The 18,421-nt window shown below is 40.5% G+C and overlaps 1 protein-coding gene across 2 annotated transcripts in view; it reads left to right on the top strand.

Annotated features, from left to right (window-relative positions):
- Positions 1–18,421, top strand: part of LDLRAD4 (low density lipoprotein receptor class A domain containing 4) — a 276,972-nt gene that overhangs the window by 96,727 nt on the left and 161,824 nt on the right. For both annotated transcript variants that reach the window (XM_027885364.1, XM_027885363.1), the window contains one exon: positions 6,844–7,302. In XM_027885364.1, coding sequence (XP_027741165.1) covers positions 7,263–7,302 — 40 coding nt within the window. In that variant the 5' untranslated portion in view covers positions 6,844–7,262. The remainder of the gene's footprint in view (positions 1–6,843; positions 7,303–18,421) is intronic.

Here is an 18,421-nt window from a genome sequence, read left to right as displayed (position 1 = left end):
ATCTCCTAGGGATGATGGGGATGTTTGACATAATTTGCTGCTGGAGAGAAGCACTGCCCATTTGCTTTTCTTATGCAAGGTGTGTCAGTGGAGATGGCAATAACAGTGTGCTCCTGTTACACCTAAAAATCTACGTGAAGAGCTTGGGCAGCTTGCATTGGCTGATGGAAAGATAGGAATTGTGTGATGCACACTTGGGAAGCAGAGCGCTTGTAAACAGTATACAGTGCTTGTGTCAGCGTTGTAGATTCCCAGGATGAGGTGAAAGGGAGCCAGAAGAAACATTTTGTTGAAGCAGCAGTGGGTTTCTGTGGCAGTGGAGAAGGAGAGAACTGTCTCTATCATCTTATGCTTGGCTCCACATTAATAATGGTCTAGTGGTAAATCGGCAGTGACCACGTTGTGTTCTCCTGAGGTGTTCTCTCCTTGCTCACACATGGCACAGCACAGTTAAATGAGTAACTTGCCTGTCCTACTGCTGCTTGCCAGGGTGGTCAAGTTCTGCAGCTGTGACTCACAACCACAGATTTTCCAGTGGTGTGCAGGGTTGTTAAATACCCTTTGGAGTGTAGCTGGATGTTGGATATTCTATGTCTTGAAATATGCAGAATCTCCATGGTTTCTGGCAACTGCTCATTTCTCATATAGGTCACAGAAACACCAGTCAAAAACTTGTCTTTTTTTTTTCCATCTGTTTAGTGTAATTTTTGCTATTACCAGCCATCTGCAAATTCAAATATTGACCCTTTGTTCCTCTGGAAAAATGTTGAGACTGGATTCTAGTCTCACTACCTTTTTGTTATTTTGGCAAAATTCAGAGCTCAGATTTTTCTTTGACTGGTCAGGTTCGTAGAGCAACATGAATAATGATTTCTCTTGACAGCTTCTGGTAATTATAGTTTTATTAAGGTCTGAAAACAAACAATGCAGTCTTCTTATTTGCACTTTGAAACACAGCTTGTACAACTTCTCCCAATAATTATCTCATCCAAATCCAGTAGATTGTCACAAAGATCTTAGTGCTAAGTTTTCCACCGGGGATTTTACAGCGTTCTGCCAGCACAGCCATGGTAAAATGTATGGTTCTTTAGTTTGTTTGCAGAGATAGAAAATAGAGGACCCAAATTAATTATTTCACTTAACAAGATTAATGGAAGGAAATGTGTCATGATCCTTTGTGTTATCAGTTATTTATAGGACTTTTTAATGTGAAATATACCTTGCTATCTGATTACTAGAGGCTATTCACTTTGTCATGGAGCTACTAAACAGACCAGTTTTTTTTCATCAGTTCAGTTGCTTCCTTCCAAAAAGAAATAAATAGGAGGAAGAGGAAGAGAAGAAGTGTCTGTACCAAAACATGCATCATCTTTCTTTTGAACTGGACCTTGTCTGTAGTGTCTTTTGCAGTGTGTGCTGGCATTGGGGAAATATTTTGCTTTATAGAACATTTTCTTAACAGACTAGAAAAAACACTGCTGGGGTTTGGCCGTATGCCTTCAAGACCTGTTTCCTGCTTCAGCTAATGCAGAAAGATTACACCTCACTTTGGTTGTCCTCTGTTTGCCCCAGTTCAGGGAGTGTTGTAGCAAAAATGAAGTAAGAAGAAGCTTGGACACCATTCCTAAACAAGCTTAAGAGTATCTGAAAATATCTCTAGGAATATAAATACTTATAACTTAACATACAAACTCATTTTATATGTCACTGAAATGCACCAAAAAAGTGAAATACAGCAGCTGTTTGAAAAGTCACAACTGACCTGTACAAACATTGAAGATAGAAAGTAAAAACAAATTATATGTGAGTATGTGTGTGTGAGAGAGAGAGAAAGATGCAATTAGATAAACGTATTTTGAACATCTGGTTTTCTGTTTAATTTCTGTATGGTCTCCTGTGAAAATCGCCTTGAGTTTTTTAAGTAGTCTTTGAGTTATGGATTTCCCAAGAACCAGGATTCACTTAGCACTGGTGCCATGCTACCTAGGAAGAAGGACAAATTATAGAAGTAAATAAAATAAAGGAGGATCACACAGTAAAACGCAGGCCTTACCACTGAGAAAGATTAGGTATGATTCGTAGGTATTAATAAATCTAGTTTGAAATTTCTATGAGAAGCAAAACCAAAGCCTGGAAAACTTGGTAAATCCAAAAGGAGTTGGAGAGGTGAGCTATATGTGCGCACAAATGCTTCGTTTTAAATTACTTTAGCAAACTTTAAAATGTATTTTTAAAAACCCAGTTTTGTACAAACAAAATATTGCAAGTGTTTTTCCAGCCAAAAAAGATACCTTGAAGATAGATCCAAGTTGATTCTGCCTTAACATATAGGAAGGATAGACATTGCTTCAGCTGGGTGTTTAAGCATGTGAATAGTTCAGTACTTGTCTGGGCATCGATGAGATGACTTATTTCCTTGAATTTGGAGGCTTGCTGAAATCTCCCGTTGAGCTGGAGTCATGCTACCAGCTCAGCCCGCCTTGCTTCTGTCCTTTCATCCATGGAGCGGGTCGGTGCCGGCAGCATCCGACCTCCCACTGGGGTCTGCCCCTGTTGGCACCTGCCTTCTGCAGTGACCACAGTGAGAGCAGGGCAGGGTAGCTCAAGCTCCCTCCCCTTTTACACTTCTTTCACCCGAAATTTAGAAATTCAAGCAGGAGTCCTCCTCTGATTAAATTAAATTAAACCACTGCTCACAAGCTGTTCAGTAACTTTCTCAAAAATGTAAATGGGTGGGCTTATGCTACAGATAGTCTCGTTAGGAAATGTGTTATTCACCTTAGTGAAATGCTGTACTTTAGCATCCTAAAGGATGCCAAGGGCTATCACAGGAAATGCTTTCCATGGCTGTAGTCCCTCCGGCAGCACATCCAATGAGTTCTTAATGCCTGTGTGAGAACCAAAAGCATGTGGCCAGAAAAAGAGACTGCATATAGGAAAAGGAAATGGAAAAAACCTCCAGTCTGCAGTGTTTGCATGTCAGCCAGTGCTTTTGAGTTTTTCAAGGCATTACAGAAATACCAGTATTGGAAAAAAAGCAGTATTTCACTTCTTCTTTCAGTGCAAGTTCCTCCAGGCTTGATCCTGGCTGATGATTGCCCAATACTTCATAAAATGTAGATATTAATGCAGGATTTAATTGTACTGTTTGCTTACTTTGCTCTCTCAGATTCTTTTTTACAGTGGCCCTTTATTAATACAGCATCTTCAAATGTTTAGAAAAGAGAAATAACAGGTTAACTAACTAAATATACCCTGAGAACATGTAGTTCACACAAGGTGTTAAATAGTCAAAATATTTTCCGTTTGCAATTTATGTGAGGTTCAGATGCTGATGTCTTTCCCAGGACCAAATCTGAGAAAAGTGGAGAGGATGAAAACAAATGGATTTGATTTTTCCCTAGGTATTCCATCATGTAAGTGCGTAGTAGCTGAAAATCTTTATAGCAAAGCTACATATTGATACAATGCAGTGGCTTGCTTTGGTTTGCTTCTGAGACTCATATAGCACTGCAGTTGATGAATAAAAGCAGAAGTGGAAGCAGAGTTCCTGTTGCAATTGGAAAGGAAGCAACAGATGGAGCAAAGAGAAAATCTCTAGTCTTTCTAGTCCACATTTTGTCTCACCATCTAATCAGTATAATGGGATGTGTTCTCACTGGGGTGTCTCTGCAGGTTGTGAAAAATAAAAGTAACATCAAAGATCACACCTTATTATGGTGCTACCAGTATTGTTTATTTTCTACACTCTTTTTCAGATATGCATTTTCACTTTTCAACCCTTTAAGCAGGTTGGTTTAGCATTTTTGCACCACGCTGGTATAGAAGGATAAACATATAACTTCACTGGAGCTGGCTGAACCATACCAAAATGTGTCAGCAGAGGTCCTGACCCATTCTGTGCATACAAACATGCCAGTCTGTTAGGAAACAAACACAAACTTCCTCCCTTTAAACATGAGCTCAGCTTTAATGGAAAATTTCTGGATAATGTAAAGTACAATAGAAAGGTCATAGCTCTACATGCTGAATTTGCTGTTTTCCTGGTTTGCTGTCCTATTGGCTGGGCTGCTTTGTCATCTGGATGCATTTGTAATCTAAGAAACCTGAAATTGTTGTGCAAATGGGACTGATTAAAGTCTGCCTAATGAAAATGGTCATTAAATAGCCTACATGGCTGTAAATATGAATTTTTTTTTAAGTGCTGAACTTGGTTTTGAGTCGTGATGAGGCCCAACAAGCTCCAGTTCCTTACATCCTGCCAGTCACCTCTGAGTTCATTATCTGCCAGAGGAGAAGAGTGCTTTTGCAGTGATAGAAAATGATCACTTAGGGCAATCAAGGGATATCAGTATCTACTTTCACTTGAGTCCTTAAGGGAGGACTTAAACCCTGATGCAGTGCACTATCTTTTTAATGGTCAGGTCTGAATGAACTCTGTAAGTGTTTCGGTGTCCCGTAATGTTGTAAAAATTACATCTTTCTGTCTGAAGAAGCAGTGGTTACTGAAAGTGCCTATGCCATAGAGTTTCTTCAGCACTATTAGGTTCTTAACTAGTTCAGCAGAACTGTTGAAGATGTGGAAAATAATTATTCTTTCAATGAAATGTTAATTATCAGGAAAGTAAAAATATTTTACTCTTCTAAGAATCAGAATTTATTATATCTAATACATAGGTGTAACAGTAAGAGAATTTCCCTGGAGGCTAAGGTGTTAGTGCACATCTTGTGAGCATCTCTAAGATGGAGAGATGATAATGTTGAAAATAGAAGACATCAAAATTGTGGATTTGTAAACCAAAATCAGAAGTTATAAGACTGGAAATGTGAATGCAAATATGGACTTGCTCTTATAAATATAGAAGAAACTCAGGCCTCTAGAGAAAAAGCTTGGGAAATGAGTGCAGCATCCATCTGTAGTCATTACAGAATAGTTAGCACAACGTTAAGACCCAAAAGAAATATGTGCTGCTGTGTATGTATATTATACTTGCTCAGTTATATGTATTTTAGAATAAAGTAACCTCATATGAAATGGTTATTAGTTGCACAGTGCACTTCAAAGGGTTGAAAAAGCATCTCAAGGACCTACATAACAGTCAGAAATAATAGCATTCTAAACACTATTCTAAAATTTTTTATGCAGTGTTTTTTGATAGAAGATACTACACCTAAAGGCCTTTTTTTTTTTTTTCTTTCTCCTTTTTAATTTCCACTTTCTTCTCTATTAGGTTGAGATGTTTGGGTAAGAAATGGGGAAAACATCTTAAATCTGTTCCGTAACCTCATTTGATTTGAATGCAAATTGCGAGATTTGAATACAAGTAACTAATCAGTCATTCCTGTGCTGTGTTTTGAGACAAAAACGTGTGTTCTTCAGTAGTACTGGCATAACAAAATTTTTGGGGAAAAAAAGCAGCAACATCGTTAAGATTCAGCTTTGATAGCAGCTAGCTTTCATTCACTGTGTTCCGAGGGAAATGACATTCATCAGGTGTCAGGCTCACTTGGCTTCAGTGACGCACCTGAGAAGAGATCCTTTCTTTCCCCCCGCAAGGCAGATCCCTAATGAAGCCTTTGAGGGCCGGCTGGCTGTACCCCAGGGAGCATGCTGATCCTCTCTGTTTTGGACCATCTGGGATATTCAGACAGCTTCAGGTATAAGCTGGTCTCTAGATCTTGCAGGTCAGGGTAAAGGGTGAAGTGGGGCTGGGTAGCAAACGGTGGGTTATTCTCACCTGCCCGCTGAGCTGGGTCTTGCACTGTTCTCCGAAGCAGCGGGTGCTGGGACTGGCAGTGACACTGGCATTCTCTGATGTGGGCTGTTCCACTTGGGGGACCTTGAGTCCAAGCCGGCACTGCAAGCCCTGGCTGGACTTATATCTAAAATCCATTAGTAGGTCATAAGATCATCACAGGTGTAGTTTCAACCTGCCTGTGCCACTGAGTTGGAAGATAGCGAGCCAAGCATCATTACGTGAGGAAACAGGATATCTGGGGAGTGAGTGGGTTCTCCTCCAAGTCCTCTTTTCTTTCTTACTTGTTTTCTAAAATAATGTTCTCCCTAAACATGTGCCTGTCTGCTGTTTCCCTTCATCCCATGAGATTAATTGTATCCTGGTTTTTAAAAACTGACTGTAGAACAACTGTAGGTTTCAGTTAGCTGCAGGTATCCATGCTATGCAGAAGCAGCAGTATCAAGAAAAACGTAACCACCTTTCTGTTGTGTAGCCTGTGGGTGTTTTTAACCTTACCAAATGTCTGAAGGCATCTGAATTGCATCATCTATTTACAACTGAGATTTTAAATAGATATCCACCAGCAAGACATACAAAGTTTGATAATGCACAGCAAGACATACAGAGGTTTTTAACCACAGAAGACTGTAAGAATGGCATATACAGTGCTGGCACACAGCATTCCCTTTTCCTGCTCCAGAAAAGGAGGGAAGCAGCTATATGAAATGCTAATAATTTCACTGTGGTTTTGAATAGACTAGACTTGAGAGCCTTTAGTATTTTTCCTTTTCCCTTTTAACTGCAATTTTGTTATTGTATTGCTGCCCCCATCTCTGCTAAATATGGCTTTTGAAATGTAAATCATATCATGTTCTCAGAGATGCATATGACACCCTCAGCACTGTTCCTCTTTGCACTTCAAAGAGCTGTGTGGTCACACTTTGCATCTCAGCAAAATCGCAAGATTTGCCTTCTGAAGATCTCCTTTAATGTGTACAATCAATCCCTGATAATGTATTTTGGGTTTTTGTTCCCTGGAGTCTGTTAATTTTAGTGTTGCTACAGGTCATCAGGAAACATAATCTCTTCTTTTTTAATTTCTCAGTGAGTGTGCCTGAGGGGAGAGGAACGCAAGAGAGGAGAGACAATTGAACATCACCATTGGCCGAGACCTGAAAAAATGTTGCTGGATGAACACAGGATTAGAACTTAATTGTAAAAGAGAAAGAAAGTCTTGACAGGCGATTTGCTTCATTTTCACATTCATCATGGCACAAATCCTCTGGCTGGCTGGTTGATGGAACTGTCCAACGCTTCCTACTTAGGTTCAGTGCAGATCTCCTCTGCGTACAGATCGAAAGACCTGGGATCAGGTGGTAACTGGATGGTGCCAAATATGGAAATGGAAAGAGAAATGGACTCTGACGAGCTAAGATGGAAGTGACTTGACAGCAACAAGCTCAGCAGTTGTCTCCAGTAAGGACAGGTTGAGACGGGAATCTCAAGCTTTGCTGGGAGAGCAGTATGCAGGAAGCTGGTTTTCAGGCCACAAATGCTTTCACAGGTAAGGGTTTCTGTTTTAGTCCAGCTTACAGTTTTGGGACAGTATACTTGAGTTTAGAAAATAAGTTGAGTAAATCCTGACTGTTGCTAACATCTTGTAGTACTTTAAGTAATATTTTAAAACAATTCACTTGAAGACCAGTTCAACACTTGTATTAGCAGCGAGGAACACAGTTATCCAGGTTTCAGCCTTTCGAAATGGATGGCCATAAGCCTTAGGGAAGGTTTAACTCAGCTTTCCTCATTAAAGTGCTCATTAACAGCTTAACTCTGAGTGGTCTCTTGAGCCAGTATAAAATGTAGTCTGTAAAGTTGCTCTTGTGTGCAATGTGGGAGTTTGATGAGGCTGCAGGATGGACATGGTTCATATCTGGAGGCTTCTCAGTAACATGTCAGTGTGGAGCTTTATCTTGTCAGCCAGAGCACATCTCTGGGCAGAAATTGCCAGGTACCCTCTCCTTGTACTCCCTCCTGCCCCACACCGTTGACCTGCTGCAATACTTGAACTGGCAAAACTGGAGGGTTTAAATGATAACTGTTTCAACTGAATCTGGTGTATTTCCCTGTAGATGTATTGAAAATAATGAGAAAGAGGATGCCAAGGTGGTGCGTCCTTCTGAGGAAAGCTCCCTCTAGTGTGAAGTCTGCTGGAGTTCATTCAGTGCTTTAACAGTTTGAGATGGTTTCTGATTTGAGAGGTGGGAGAAGGAAAAGAGGATCAGAAGATTCTGCTTCCACGTCTGCTGGCCAGCTGAGATGCTGGGAGAAATGCACAGAAAATCAAATGGATCAACTTGTTTTAGTAGGTCTAGATAATGGATTAGTATCACAATGAAAATTAGTGATGTGCAAGACATTATTTTTTTCTAATTTAAAATATTTGCCTTCAGAAGAAGTTTTTTGGATTCTAGGTTGTATGTATGGGAAGATAGTTTTCTGTCTTGGTCTGCTTGCTTTTCTAGGACCCCTCCCCAGGAAGGACCCCCAAAACTGTTTATTTCCAGGCGGGCAGGCTCCTACTTTGTAGTCTCGCCAAGCAGATCCTCCCACAGAGGCTGATCTCACCCTTCTGGCTGCAGTGGGTGCGACTCTGTGTCCAGCTGTGCACGTTGGTTTGGAGCAGTAGTGCAGTTCTGAACTGTCTCTGTTGCTTTGCACTGCTTTGATTTACAGCATGGTTTCCGTGTGTGTCAGTGAGATGTGTCCTGAAGGAGAGGAAACAGGAAGCTTTTCTCTGCATGTGCTCCAGTGCTGATGGGACTTGTGAAGTCCGGGACCACCGCAGGGCCCTCCTGCCTCTGTCTAGCTAGCAGCACCCTCCTGAAGCTACCGACTGCCATTCTTGTCCTTGCTTCTCTCTGCCAGCCCTCAGCTAATTTCTAAGAGTGTTTTGTCCCTCCTTTGCTCTCTACCAAAAATTCCTACTGTGTGGATATCTGTTCTCTTCCTTACCCCGGCTTTTTCCTTTGCTGAAAACCCTATTTTTTCTAGCACCCTTGCAATATTAGATTATTGTCTCTCCAGCTTTGTACTCTTCCGCCACAATGTTTTCTATCCCTTAGCTCCCAGAAGTTAGGAGTTGTTGGCATTGTGACTAGGGTGCTTGGGCAGCAAGGTGTCAGAAAGATTTGTAACCTCATGACTGCTGGTGGATGGAAAAGACCTGGCCAATAGTGCTGCATAAAATTCAGGGAGATGAAAATGGGGTCCCTGAATAGTCAGACTGTGATGACAACCCAGCAGATTCAGACCTATTCTGGAGACTTAATAGCATGAAAGTTGCTTGGTCTCCCATAAGGAATTCTTATATTCCTTTGCAATTGCCCTTGGGTAAAGATGTTAATATACATATTAAAATCTTGGCAGCTATACTAAAGAACTCTTAAACATTAAATAGCATCATACATTCAGGAGACTTGTAAAGGAAACAGGTTGAAATATAGTTTCTTTATGTGAGGAGAAGAGTTCCAGTTTGTATCAAACTGAAATTCGTATTTGGTTTTTGGAGAGATTTCTTTTTCCTGGTTAGATTTATATGATGTATTCAGCAATAGACAGTGGGTAGGTATGTATTTATTAGAGAAATTCACTGGACAGAGTTATGCTAAAGAGTTGCGATAAAAGTGCAATGGCAGGTGCATATGGTTTCTCCTCTGATCCTTGCTATAGTGCTCCTTTTGTTTTATTGGAATGCAGCTGTAGGAGAGAATAGTAGCTGCTAGCAGCAGAGGGGGCATGACCACATGTTGAAGGGAACTAATTTGTACAGAAAAGCTTTGATATCTGAAACATGTGTGATGTCAACACTGAATCTAGCCATGCTAAGTGATAGCAGCTTTTTCAGCAATCAGAATAATCATTTCAATTTACATCTGACCAGAGTGCTGGCAAAAGAAGCCTGGGAGGACAATGCCTCTGTGTAGCCACCTTAGGAGTATTTCATAAATCTCCTTTCCACTTTGCTAATTGCTGTGACCTGGAAAGGCTTACAGTTATGGCTAGGAGATATTTTGATCCTGTCTGTATGCTCATTTACTGGCACAGATGCCAAAGCTGCCCTTTTTTCCAGATGGCTTTTGTCCCAAGAGATGGGCTCATCCAATTTTTTTTATCATGTATTACCAAACGATAGTGTTTGGTTAGAACCTTTTCACGTTACTGACTAAATACTAACTTCAGTAGACCATGCCAGTACAATAGGCTCAGGATTACCCAGTGTAGAAAAAGCAATGGAAGGGAAGTGCTCCTAGGCTTGATTAGGAAAGAGATGGCGGAGCCCATGATGGTTAAAGGTGATTTGGGTGATAGCAATGAGGAAAGAGTGAGCTTATCATTCTTCAGAAGGTGAGAAGAGAGAACGTGAGAATAAAAGGCATAGCATGCAAGAAAATATCTCTGCCATGTAGGGTGAAATAGCTGAAGCAATGTCTGAGCAATTAATAGCTACACTGGAGATTATTTGGAGAACAGTTTAGGTTCAAAAATCTGTGAAAGGGCAAACACTGCACCTACATGTAAGCTTTCTGGGTCCTTTGCTGTTGCCTTTGGAGTAGCTAGCTTGTCTGAAATTTTGGGGAAAAAGGTTTGAATCAAATAGTCAACTGATTATTTTAATAAATAGCCTGTAGATAATAATATGATAAATGAATTTACCTGTTTTTTTTTCCCCAGAAAGTAACTTGTCAGTGGAACCTAATTTTCCTGTGAATAGAAAATACTATATTTGGATTTTTGAAAGTCTTTTCACACTTTCATAAGCAAGGTAGCAATATGAGCTACAAGGTGGGCACACAGTTGGCTGAAAAGCTGTTCTCACAATAATTACTAGTGATTCATAGTCAAACTAGGAGGATCTGTCAAGTGGGATTCTTCCCTGGATTGCCTGAAAATACTCAATATTTTAATTAATGATTTAGATGATAGAATCTGCAAAATTTCAAGATGACACCAACCAGGGAGAGGATGTAAGCCCTCTGAGGACAGGATTAGACTTCAAAATAATAGTATATTGAAGAACTGATCTAAAATAAATATGATGCAGTTCATCAAGGACAAGTTCTGAGTTGTGGTTGGGCAGGAGTAATCAACCATGCAAATCAAAATTCAGAGTAACTGGTGAGACACCAGGTCTGCAGAAAACAGATGGGCAGTTGCAAGAGTTCTGAAAGTGGCTGTGAATCAACAATACTATGCCATGAATGTTATGCTAGAATATATGGACAGGAGTCTGTATGCAAAATAATTTTCCATTCTACTTGCCATTTGTGTGCTTGGTGTACTATTTCTGTTCTGAACAGCACTCTTGGGGCCCATTGGAAGCATCCAGAGAAGAGCAGAATGAATGGCCAGAGGTCTGGAAGACGTGAGCTTTGAGAGCTGAAAAAAGTTACTAGGGCAGTAACTCTCAGACTTTCTGAAGATGTTTTTCCTAGGTTCCCAGAAGCAGTGCAGAGTTGTGTCAGGGCATGTGTCTCATGCACTGAGCTACATGGCGAGATGCGACCGTGATACAGCAGTGCTTTGGAGTGACGGTCAGAAGGACCTCCTTGCTTGAACTCTTCTTAATTGCCATGAAGTTCTACACCTTCTGCCTTGGCTACTCTCAGTTGCCATAACAGGGGTGGGGATTCTGGACAGCCAAGGTCTGTTTTTAAAATCAGCCACTTTCTTCAGTAGTGTTTTGAGTGCTGGTTTAAGATAACACTGTGATTCTGAAATGAGCTCTGCATCACGGGGAAGTGTGTGGCACAGGGACATCCAGGATGATCAAAGGATAAGGGCAACACTATGTGATGGATTAGGAGTCAGTGTATGAAGACTCCTGACCTTGCAAGGTTAGTTTAGGTTCATTGGGATTTTATTAACTCCATCTCAGCACAAGCTCTGTCAGACCTGGGCTGACCAGAAGGCATTCCTGCTTTGTGACCCTCAACACTGCTAGAGGGATTATTAGCTGTGGCACTGTGGAAAACAGAACAATAGTAAGTGGTTGCTCTGTGCAGTGGGCCCCTGCCCTTAGTCTAGCTCTTTTTCCTGTCATCTTCTGATCCTCTTCTGCCATAGCTACATATCTTCTCCCTCATACTGTTCCCTCAAATCTTTCCATCATCCCTTGCAGCCTTATGTCTCAAGGTCATTGTCACCAAAGCTTGACCTTGGGTGATCTCCAGAGCGACCGAGTTACTCCCAAGGAGCAACTCCTCAGCTTGGCTGATACTCTCCCAGGCCCTGCTTTAGCAGAGAGACGGAACTCATCTGTTTGGAAATACTTGTGCTCATAGAAATACTGCTTGCTGGAGCTTCTCCAGTCCCCCCACCTCTGTGCTTATTCCCCAGCACTCAGGACTTCTTTTGCATTTCTTGTCCTATGTTTTATGCTGTCCCCACCTCTCTTTGCCTCTTCTTCCATCAGTGCCCACACCCCCCTCTCTCTGTTATGAGGCTCCTCCATTCCTCCCTGTTTGGACATCTGGTTTCACTTCTGTTCCAGATTCCCTATCCTTCTGGTAATCTTCTTGCTTTTCACTGCTTTCCTTCATCTTATTTTGTTTCCAGTCCTCTCCCACTTCCAGACCAACTCACTGCAACCTAATTCCATGTTGTGTAAAAGCCTCTACCCCTCTTTTCTAGACTCTCTAGACTCCTTGCTCTCCTCATCTGCCCTTCTGTGGGGTGAATACCTTTCCGCACTCCGTATCTCTTCTGGTTGTTCGTGTGGAAGCTTTCTTTGCAGGAAGGCAGTCTGAGAGCCTGCCATTCGGTTTGGCTTCTCTCTCTGCATCTTGCTTTGCTTAACTGCTGGCATTTTGGGTGGAGATGTCTCTGGCATGGGGGTGGTAGTGCCAGAATAGGGAGGCTCCTTGAAGGGATTACATGGGAGACCAGATAAATTGCTCTAGCAGATTGCATATGACCTAGTTGGCTATTTTTCATTTAGAGAATGGAAGAGCAAAGGAAGATGTGATAACCATTTAAAAATACATGGAAATTTCATGTAAAGAGGGAAGTAATAGAAACTGTTTTCCAGTTCTGCTGGGGATAGAACATGAAGTAACAGTCAAGCTTACTGTAGTGGAGAGATTGAGGTTAGACGTTAGGAAAATCTTTCTAATGGTAAGGATAGTTAAGGACTGCAACCAATTGCCTAGGGAGGTTGCAAAGTCTCCGTCACTGAAGGTTTTTAAGAACAAGTTAGACAAATATCTGTCAGGAGTGGTTTATGTATAGTTGATTTTGCCCTGGGGCAGGGGAATGGACTTCGTGAGAGCACTTCCAGTCTTACTTTTCTATGATTCTATTATTGCTGGTTCCCTGGATAATAAATGCACATTTTTAAAGTTAGTAACCCACCTGTACTACTCTATCATCTCAGTGTTTAGGTAGATTCTGTTGAGCTCTTGGAATAATTGATAAAGGATAGATTAAGAGTCACAGGTGTTTAAAGTATTAACTCTCTTTTTGCTGGAGTATTACTCTGTTGCATTCCTTATAGCCTGGCCTTCTTTAAACATCTTATTTTTTGGGGGTGTGACATATGTTTTTATGTGCAACTTGTATAGAAATATCTTAATGTTACAGAAATACTGCATCTATTCTTCGATTTTACAGTATGCAAGTATTTTAAGAAACATTTTTACCACTCTTAGATAGTGAGCATATTTAAAAGGCAATTTTTAAGAATAACGAAAAATAGGACAAAGCTAAAGTAACCACCCCTCGAGGTTGTTTTCTTTATTATGAATAAAACTGTAAAATTTACGTAGCATCAAATGTATAACTGGTATATCTGCTGCTGAAAGTAGTCTTCTTCCTCAGAATTATAATGGAAGCTCAATGTAAAATAGCAAAACAGGTTTCAAATGTCTTCTCTTAAGCATATAAGGTAATTAATATTGAAAGCAGTTGAAAACTCATTTATACATTAATACAGGTCTCCCACATTGCTGCTTTCATTATTTGCATGATTTTTGAGTACAGATAAACATTTCATTTAAAAAATGCAACTTGAATATGTAGCAGAGTATCCTCCCCACTCTGTTCCAGTTTCATTTTCATCTGCCTCATGAAGCTGGTCTGGCCTTACTAAAATCTTTGCAATTTTCTTAACAACTGTTTCCTTATTTTATGGGTTTTCAAGGTTACGGTGTCACTCACAGATAACTCTGACTGTCTCCTAGTTCTTGGGAGAAACAGATTGCTTTTTGCAATGCCCTTTACTTAGCACACAGATAGTAACAGACCACATTCCATTGTATTCCTTAGATATTTTATTTAGGGTGTGCAATTTTTGGAGTACAGATGATATTCTCAGCAAAAATACATGGAAGAAGATATAACTGTAGTCTCTAAGAGTTTGCTATCTAAATATGTTACATTGAGTAACATTCAGCAGTACTGTTTTAAATATAGTAAAGCATAGTTTGGAAGTCTCCTCTTCAGGGCTAAACACTTTTAATAGAATTACAGAAGAGTGTGAAACTGTGAAAATCAGTTTGTGAGCACTGTTGCCATGTGACAGTGATAGCTTTTGGTCACAAACGAGTTCTTCTGTTGTCCTATAGATCAGTAAGTAGAACAACAATGGTTTCTGTTTTAGGTTGTTCCTCAAACCTAGGAGGTTGGCTTTTATGTTTTGATCCCAAACTTGATCACCTACGCAAACTTAGTGTAGGTGAATCATTGTGTTTTCTTCTTTCTTTCACCTCAAGAAAACAGATAGTTCTCCTCAAACATCTAGTTAGAGGACTGACTGATCTGTAACTTTCCAGGTACTGCCTTTGCAGACTGAAACTGTGGCAGTCCTTATGCAAATAGAGGGGCATGTCACAGAGGCAAAGGATTTCACATTTTAAATGCTTCTGCTTTCAAATTTATATTTAACTGGGGTTCAAGACCTTCTTCCCTATTTGCTTGTTTCAGTGAAGCACTACATCCTTTTCCACTTGCTAAGGGGAATTTGGATGGCAGTCACTTCCTGAAGGTTGCCTTGCCATGTGAAGCCACCTGGAGCTCAGTCAATGGGGAGTCAGAGAAAGGCAGGAAAGGCAGAAAGACTCTAGAGGAAACACAGGAGTGTAGTGCCCTGTGAAACAACTTGAGGGTCACTAGATTCAGAAAAGGATCCTCCACAGACTTGGAGTTGCAGACTACTGCATCATTGTGTACTCCATTCATATTAAGCATCATCCTAAAATTATCAGTCTGACCTCGAAAGATTTTTTTTTTTAATTTTAAATTAAATTTTCATTAATATTTGAGTTAATTTAAATTCCATGTAGAAGTCCTTTAATTTTCAACCTGGGTGTAGTCTTGGCTACACGTACATGGTCCACTTTTATTCTGACCATCCAGAGCCAAATGAAAAGCAGTGGATTGGGCACACCGGGGCAAAAGAAGGTTCAAATTGAGAGAAACATCATGGCCAATGCTATTATTAAAGTTATTTTATGAAGTAGTGTATCGCTGGAAATGGCAAACTTCTTCCCAAAGTGGGAGAAAATGCTCCAGCATGTTCAGGGAGGATGTTAAGCCTGGATCCTCACCTTTGATGACCATTTTTAGCAGATGATATTCAGCTGTAGCATTACCATTTGCAAAGCTGACGGTTCTTTGGAAATGCCCATCTGCCATTTCTCGTTTCTTAATAGTACATGTCACGGTGCCTTTGTGTGGTACAACTTAATCAGCCAAATGGCCGATTCCAGACTGAATATGACAATAAATTTAGCTGTAAATATGCTATGTTTCAGCATTTAATCATAATAAAAAGGCAGACTTTTTGAAAGGACAAAATGGATGCATAGTCCCTCAAATAAAACCCAGAAAATAAAAAGCAGTGAAAATTGATTGTTAATTTGGCAGTGTATGGTTTCTGTTAATTCATTCTAATTAACTAGGTAACCTTTTTTTCTTTTTCTCTTTTTTTTTTTAAGAGAAAAGATGGGATATGACACGACACTCAGGCTGTGTCCATGGCTAGCTGAGGTTATTTTTACTGCTGAAAAGGCCCTTTGCATGCTGCTGGTGTTCCCCAGCAGCAGGAGCAGTGCTGCCGCCTTGCCTTGGAGCATCAGCATGAGGCAGGCTGGAAATGCATTTTGTTACAGACTTAAAAAAGCCAAAAGAGGAAGCCTAAAACCCAAATCAGTGCAAAGCTACTGAAGGGCTTGACCGTGCCTTTTTGGAAGCTGAGGAGGTACAGTGGCCAAGTGGAAACACAAGCTGCGTTGGCCAGAACCTAATTTTATTCATGTAAAAATGATACAGGATATTCCTATGCACTTGGCTCCAGGTGGTGATGTTTTGAGTGAGGTGAAGCTTTGGTCTAATGTTTTGCTACTTGTTTTTTTGGTAATGTCAAGCAGGCCCATTTGACTTTATATTCTATCAATTTTCTTTTATCATAAATTAAATAGTATGGTTTAATATTATGTTTGTTTGTTGTACAATGTGGTAGTGCCTTTAAAAATCAGAGATTGCAGGCTGGGTAAACAGAGAAGTGAAAGTATTTGACATTGCAGAATAAATGTGGTGAAGAAGCCTAAAAGTTACTGAGGAGAACATAATACCCTATATACAGAGTTAAATGCTACATTTGCTTCTCTGATATTTACAACCTTTTGCTTTTTAGCAGAAGAGGCCAGGAGGTGTGGGTATTAATTTACTTTCTAGGCTTTTTTTGTTGCTGTTTGGTTTGGTTTTTATGGGTGGACACAGTCCTTCCCCTGAGCCTTTCTATGAATGTGCGTGTTCCAGTGCCTTTATCGAGTACATCTTTCGTCCTGGGGCTCAGCTTTCTTCACAGAAGGACTTGGTTAAGGAGCGACATGGATCCACCCAGGCGTGCACCCCACGCTGTGCCTCTCCCTGGTTTTTTCCCTGGGGGGTTGCCAAACCTCTACTCCAAACCCTTTCTAGAGGGATATTCACACTCCTTTTAATTACTACTCAGCCCTTGGCAACAGTGAAAAACCAAAATGTTCGGTTTCTAGAAAGATCGTTACTTGCTAATACCGTGTAGCCTTCAAGCCCTTCCAGCCTCTTACGAACACCCAAAGACACTCTTTTCCCTGTGAGAATGTCACAACACTCTGATATAGCTGTAGTAACACTGCTGCTTTCTGAGCCCCCTGTTTTCCAAAGTTGTGATTGTGCTGATTTCTGAACAAGGGGACTTTGAGCAAGTGGATTTTGACAGTATCTGGAACCCAGAAACTTGGAGTTTGATAAAAATTCCTCTGTATCATATTTGAATCCTTTCCACTGTAAGGTATTATGATCACCCCATTGTCATTTGACTATAAAGCTTACCCAGTAGTTTGGCCTGCTGAATCCCTAAACTTTCTCTGAAAACCATCAAGATGAGTTTCCCAGGGGTTTGAGCAGATCTATCAGTATGTGGATGGCAAGCAGGGACACTCCCTGCTCTCCACAACCGCAGGTTCATCTCCATGCTCTCTCATGTCAGGATTAACAATCTACTAGCAATGGAGAACAGATTAACAATCTGCTAGCAGTGGAGAAAGAGCAATGTGTCTTTCATATATTATGGGTTTTGATTTTATTTCTTAAAGTTTTTTATGCTGTTATATCCTCTGCTTTCTTGCTTTCTTTACTAGAAAGTCTCTCCCTTCTGATTTAAGGGCACAAATAGAGGAAACTTTGTTTGAGGAGTGAGGAGTTAACAAAGAAGATTTTTTATGATGAAAACACCCAAAAAGAATCCTAATGTACAACCAGCATCTAAGCAGCATCCTCGATCCATGTCTCTGAGGATAAACTCCTCTCTGTTGTTAGAGAGTAAAATAACTTGGTTCGGTGCCATTTGGTGGCATTGAACGCTGCATGCCTGTATTGTAGGTGTACATATGCTGAGGTGATGGTAGGAAGACCCAGGACAAGGTACTGGCTTCAGAAAAGCCTGGAAGACTGGCTTGGATATGAATTGCTCATGAATTGTCTGCTTATCCTGGAGGCTCAGATTATACAAACCAGTAATTTATCCTGGCTGAAGACGGATTCACAGCCTGGCTGTGTACTCAGTGGGTCCTTGATTTGAATGAAAAAATTGGAATGTGTGCATGAGTATCCATTCTTTCCCCTTTCTGAGCATTATTATTCTTGATTTGTTTATCTCAGAAGAAATACTTACAGGATAATATCTGCTTCCAGTTGCTCAGAGCGAGAATTTGAAGAGACACATGATTTGCCACAACAATGCAAGAATAAGTTCAGAAAAGCTTCACTCTTCTTAACTCAGGTTGTAGGTGACATCTGTGAACTGAAGTCACTTCTTTTTTTTCTGTAGTAATCATTTCATACCCAAACCAGTGCTGTTTATATAAATTTTTGGAAAGTTTCTATGTAATAAAAGGAATAGGGATAAGCCCAAACAAGGAAGGCAATAAGTATGGTTCTTGAAGATGTTTTTATTCGGTGCCTTCTCAAGTGTGTGCATGGAAAAAGTGCCATAGCATTGACTTAGTGATTTTATATAATCTCTCAAGCATGTCACTGTTTTCAAACCTTGTTATTCTGCTTTTTTATATAAACAAGTTAATGTTCTCTCAGGCGTATGACTCCTGCTTGTAATGATCAGTGTTGCACCAGAGAACCTTCAA

This window comes from Empidonax traillii, unplaced genomic scaffold (genome assembly GCF_003031625.1).
Source record: "Empidonax traillii isolate 1590-97213 ecotype Southwest subspecies unplaced genomic scaffold, ASM303162v1 scaffold165:size1224784, whole genome shotgun sequence".
In the NCBI taxonomy this organism is placed as follows: Eukaryota; Metazoa; Chordata; class Aves; order Passeriformes; family Tyrannidae; genus Empidonax; species Empidonax traillii.
Note: the sequence above shows the minus strand (reverse complement) of the source record. Positions and strands in the feature narration are given on the sequence as shown.